Genomic DNA, 5,223 nt, shown 5'->3' on the forward strand with positions numbered 1-5,223 from the left:
CCGCCTCAAGGCGCAGACGCAAAGGTTGGCTCTGAAGTTCGAGAATGGCTGAGGACCGAGGAATGCCATTGAAGGGGAGTTTGATGCTGGGACCCAAGTGTTCCCAAAGTGGACACAGTTGGGTTTGGAGACCCAAAGCAAAGAAACCTGGGAAATTCTCCCTTGCCCTGTGTTAGCTACAAAATAAGCAGCTCTTTGTGTTCTGGGCATCTAGGAGGTGTAGACAGGACCCCTCAGGGCAGAACTGGGGCGGGGGGAGAGCCTCGACTTTTCCTGCTTAGCGCCCACCTGCCACTAGCTGCCCAGGCCTCCTGTCCTATGGGAAAGGCGCCAACACCCACCCTTCCTGTGGTCCTCACTGCCTCCCTGATGGGGGGTCTCCCAGCCCGCCCCCCCTCCCCCAGGGCTGCCAAGGTGTCCCTCAAACACTCTCTCGAGGGGCCACACGCCCTCCTGGCCTTGACACCCCTTTCTGGGTGGACAAGGCCCCTCCTCGGCCTCGCTCCTGTGGACTCGCCCTTGCTTTTCACCTGGACCATATGTTCTCATCCCTCGGGCTCCCCTGCCGGCCGACCTTCCCTCTCTCCCGTCCACCTGGGGGAAGCCTTCTCCGCTTCAAGGCTCAGTTCACATCCTGCGTCCTCTGAGACGCCCGGCAGAGGGAGGTTCTCCTTGTCCTGGCCCCCGCTGCCCTGCAGGTGCCAGCTAGCTGCTGAGCCGGCCTGTGCGTGGACCAGTGTCCCCAGTACACCGCGGGGAAGGTGACCATTGTCGGGAATCTGATTCTGTGCTGCTGGATCCCCAGCAGGTAGCTCAGCGTGGTCATCGAGTGAATGGGCAGGGATTCCGGGCCGGGACTAGTTTGTGACAAGCAGTTTGAAGTGGGACACTCACCGAATGGTGTACTTAGCACCTCTACTTTTCTAGAAAATATACCAACTTGGGCAGCCATATCCCTATGGGGCCTGCTGTTGACATACTTCCTGAACATTCAAAACATGTGGAATCCTGCTCTGCACAGCCTCCGGCACCCCCGCCCCCAGCCCTGCTCGGGGAAGCGGAGGGGGCTCCCCACCTCCCCTCACGCCAGCCTCTTCCCAACAATGGAACCAGGAACCCAGTGATTTGTGTGGTTCCCGCTAACAGACAGTAGGTTTCAGGGGGCTGGGAGCGAGAGTGTCAGGTCAAGGGGAACGACTAGGTGAGAAGCCCTGCAAAGCCCTGCAAGCTGGTTCTGTGCTGGAGCTCGCTTAGGAACAGCACGGGGCCACGCGAGGGGGTGATGTGCCCGTGTCAGATGCTTGTGCCAGGTGGGAAGCAGGGGAGGGGCACACATGAGGCGGGCTTGCCCTGTGGGACCACTGCAACTTGGGGGTCTGCGTCTGGACCCCAGGCCCAATGTCCAGGTCACACACGGATGCACCGTGTGTGCATCACCAGTACGTGGGATGCACCGATTTCGGTTCACACGTGGCACCAAGCTGGGTGCTGGGCACGGCTGCTCCATAGCATAGGCGGCCTCAGCTCTGGAGCTCCTGAGTTTCAGAGATGACCAGCATCCTTGGAGACCACGGCAGGGGACTTGAGGATGTGGTGGGCTGCTGGGGCTCTCGGAAGGTGGGCATCGTCCAGCTGCCCTTCGGGACCACAAAGACATGAGGCGGCCTTGGGGCTTCCTGAGAGGGCTCTGTGCTGGTGCCTGGGCGTTTACAAAGGTCAGCTGGTGGTCACTGGGCCCTTGCGGCTCCCCGGCTCGGCCCTGCTTAACACCTGGCTCCAGGCTGTCCTGCCCCTGTGCCTGGGGCTGCTGGTGGGCAGGCCGTCTCGTCTGGTCTGGCACGAAAGCTCTTCTGTTCAGACGGCGAGGGGCTCTACAGAGTTACAATGTACGATGGTGAGGTCTGGCAACTGTGGCTTCTCGACCAGTGGTGGAAAAGTGAACACAGGTCCCTGAGCCCAACTCAGACAGAGGCCTTTCTCCATCCCAGGCCCCGAGTGCCCACTGCCATGAGGGACTCTGCCCAACACTCTGCAGGGGCTGTGCAGCCAAGAACTGCACGCTGAGGCTCACTTTTACAGTCTGCTTTGCCACTTCTGCCCATCTTCATCAGCTCCAAATTGGCACTGAGCTACGGGTTATGCAAAACCAAACCAAACCAAACCCAAAACGACTGTGAGAGCACGTGCTCTGCGCTCCCCGCACGAAGCCCTCTCCGTACTCTGTGTGCCTGTACCCATGGTGTCGCCATGTTTCTTCCCGCCTTCCCCAGCGGGCCCCAGTTCCTTGATGGCATCAGGGAGCCAGCATCCTGTGTGTGGGCGGCCTGGTCCTGCAGCCCGGGTGGAGGGTGTTGGCTGCAGTGTTGCTGTGCATTACTGTATTCAAAAGTGACAGGCGGGGAGCTTCCCTGGTTGTGCAGGGGGCAACTAAGCCCGTGCACCACAACTACTGAGCTTGCGCTCTAGAGCCCGCGAGCCACAACTACTGAGCACGTGCACCACAACTACTGAAGCCCGTGCACCTAGAGCCCGTGCTCCGCAACAAGAGAAGCCACCGCAATGAGAAGCCCGCGCACCGCAACGGAGAGTAGCCCCCGCTTGCAGCAACGGAGACCCAACGCGGCCAAAACCAAACCAAAACAAAAAACAACACAAAAAACTGACAGGCGCAGTCACATCCCTGGCTCAGATTGAGGGCTGAGGTCACCCTCAATCTAAGGGAGAATGGAGTCCAGTGCTAAATGAAGCTTTGAAGCAACAGGAAAAGGTCCTTGCCCCTCAGTGGGGGATGGGGGGCTTCCCCCCTCCAAAGCACAAGGTGATCTGGAAGAACTCAATTTACACCCTTGGCTCCTGCGGGCTGGGGGATCAGCAGAGGGCGGGATAATCCCAGCTTCTCGAGCAGATGGTCTCTGACTACTGCTTGACCCAGTTCCCTCCCAGCAGATGACTGGCAGCGGGGCTGAGAGCTCCTCCATCAGGGGAGCAAAATGTGGACCCTCCTCGCAACCTCCTCCTACCAGCAAGGACACGGTGCCTTTTGCGTCTTCCCAGCGCCAGGGTGATGGGCGGGATGCTGTACCTTCCCTAAAGGTGTGGCGCCCTCCCCTCTTCCCCCAGGTCTGTCCAGACCAGGTGGAACTCACAATAAGAAGGATTGTAACCCAGCAGGCAAGGAACGCTACTGCGAGCTTGTGCTGAGGATCAGGGGTGTGAAATCCTTCACTGGCCTAATGAATTCTCCCAATCAATCGACCAACCAAACTTTCGTTCAGTAAAAGCTCCCCTGACCGTCTGCCGGGTCTGGCATCAGACAGAGGCCTGGTCCTTGTCCAGCAGAGCCTGAGGCCCCACACAGGAGACAGACAGGTGAAGAGGTAACAGCCAGGCACTGGGCTGAGGGGCCTAACCCGGCAAATGGCTATTCAGGGCACCAGAAGGCCATGGCGGGCTTCACTAAGGAGGAGAGATTGGGCTGGGTCTTGAAGACTGAGCATGAGTTTGCCCAGTAGGTTGGGGGCTGTGATGATGGAAAGAGCCAGAAGACCACAGCATGTGTGCCCGGTGGAAGATGCAAGGAAAATCATAAAGGTGGGTCGGGCCTGGTTCAGAAGGTGGTGGCCCAGGCTGCCCAGGAGGCAGAAGCATCTCCTTTCTGCCCAAGGGTCACAGGCTTTGGGACAGGGCGAGAGGTGGAAACCCGAGGGCACGGGGTGCTGTGAGTTTGGGAGTGGCAGAGGACTGGGATCTGGAGAAGGCCCTAAGGAGTCAAAGGGCTGCCCTTTCGGGGCCCCTGCTGGGCCCCTGTTTCCGACTTTGGGTTGGTAAAGCCAGACCAGCCCCCTTTTTGCACCTCGGGAGCGGCCCTGCGCACCTCCGGGTCGGTTCCTCGGATCGGGAGGGAGGGGGCGCTCGGCCTCCAGACTTGCGGGCCTCGGCGAGGCTGCGGTCCGGGCCGAGCGCCACAGCGGCCGGCTGGCCAGAGAAGCTTGAGATGAGGGACCGCGGGGGCGGGGCGAGCCCTGAGCTGCAGGCCGAGGTCCACCTCGGGCGTCCTGGGCTCCCCAATATGCTAAGAAATTTAAAATACCTCCGTGCAGTCCCGTTGTTACGGAGCGCGGCCACGGTGGGTGGGGGCCTGGACCACTGCGGGGAGAGGGCAGGGCCGTGTTCCTGCTGCGCCCCGGGAGCACCGTCCTGCAGTTCCATACCCAGGTAGGGGCGCGAGGAGGGAACAGAAAGAACGGATTGCATTTGGGGTTCTGGACGGGGCTGGGAGTCTGGTGCCCACTGACAGCATCTCTTGTCTGGCGGCCTGAGAACGGTGGCCTTGGAATCATAATTTATTAAGTGCTGGGAGGAGCTTGGCCCGGTCGCCTCCTCTGGGGCTCCCCACCAGCCCTTGTGATGTTAGGCGTTACTGTGTCCCAGGTACTGATGAGGCGGTAGGGACTGGAATGTGAAGACTCTACGCACGGTCACTCCTGCAAAGCTGGCCGTGGCTGAGCCTCGACTGGGACCCGGGTCTGTCTGAAGCCAAGGTTTGCCAGTTGCGGGGTGGTGGCGGCAGTGGTGCTGGAGACCTCGGCGGCCTGCCAAGCCCGGAGTTCGGAGGCCTGTTGGCGACGAGGCCGGTGCCCCCAGCAATCGAGGAGTTCCTCGGGGCGCGCCGCCGGCATAGGCAGCGGCCGGCCAGGCCCTTCCAGCCCACGGGGCCCACGCCTCGCCCAGTGCGCCGGCGGCCCGGGGCGCCCGGCTCGGGCACTGCAGCCCGGGAGCGACATCCACTGGCGGAGCCAGCCCGCGGCGCCCGAGGTCGACTCGCTCCGCCTCGCCGCGGCCCCTGAGGGAGCACCCCAGGCAGGTCCGGGGCCGCTGCGGCGGCGAGAGGTGCCTCTCCCGGGCGCGGAGGGCGGCGGCCGGGCCGGGGGCAGGGCCTGCGCGGCCGCGGGGAGGAAGAGAACGCCGGGACCCTGGGCTGGGAGCCCGTCGGTGCCGCCAACCGCCCAGCTGGGCGGGGGTCCGGGGCGCCCACGTGGTGAGAAAGTTTCGGGACCGCATAAGTGGCCCGGCCTCGCCGGGGGTAGGGGGAGGAGAGAGGGCCGGCTCGTCCCTCCTTCTCGCCAAGGCAGAGGAAGGGAGCGGAGGGAAACGGGGGTGGGCGGGGGGAGTGGGCAGCACCGACCTGAACAGATTCCGCCTCCCCCTCCCCCAGCTCCCCCC

At 62.5% G+C, this 5,223-nt stretch overlaps 1 protein-coding gene across 1 annotated transcript in view; it reads left to right on the forward strand.

The window, feature by feature from the left end:
* INHBB (inhibin subunit beta B) overlaps positions 1 to 5,223 on the forward strand; it is a 27,628-nt gene that overhangs the window by 17,216 nt on the left and 5,189 nt on the right. Inside the window, exon 5 of the mRNA XM_007469663.1 lies at positions 299 to 414. Within this exon, the coding sequence (XP_007469725.1) occupies positions 299 to 414 (116 nt within the window). The remainder of the gene's footprint in view (positions 1 to 298; positions 415 to 5,223) is intronic.

Source organism: Lipotes vexillifer, unplaced genomic scaffold, assembly GCF_000442215.2.
Source record: "Lipotes vexillifer unplaced genomic scaffold, Lipotes_vexillifer_v1.1 scaffold1607, whole genome shotgun sequence".
NCBI classification, from domain to species: Eukaryota; Metazoa; Chordata; class Mammalia; order Artiodactyla; family Lipotidae; genus Lipotes; species Lipotes vexillifer.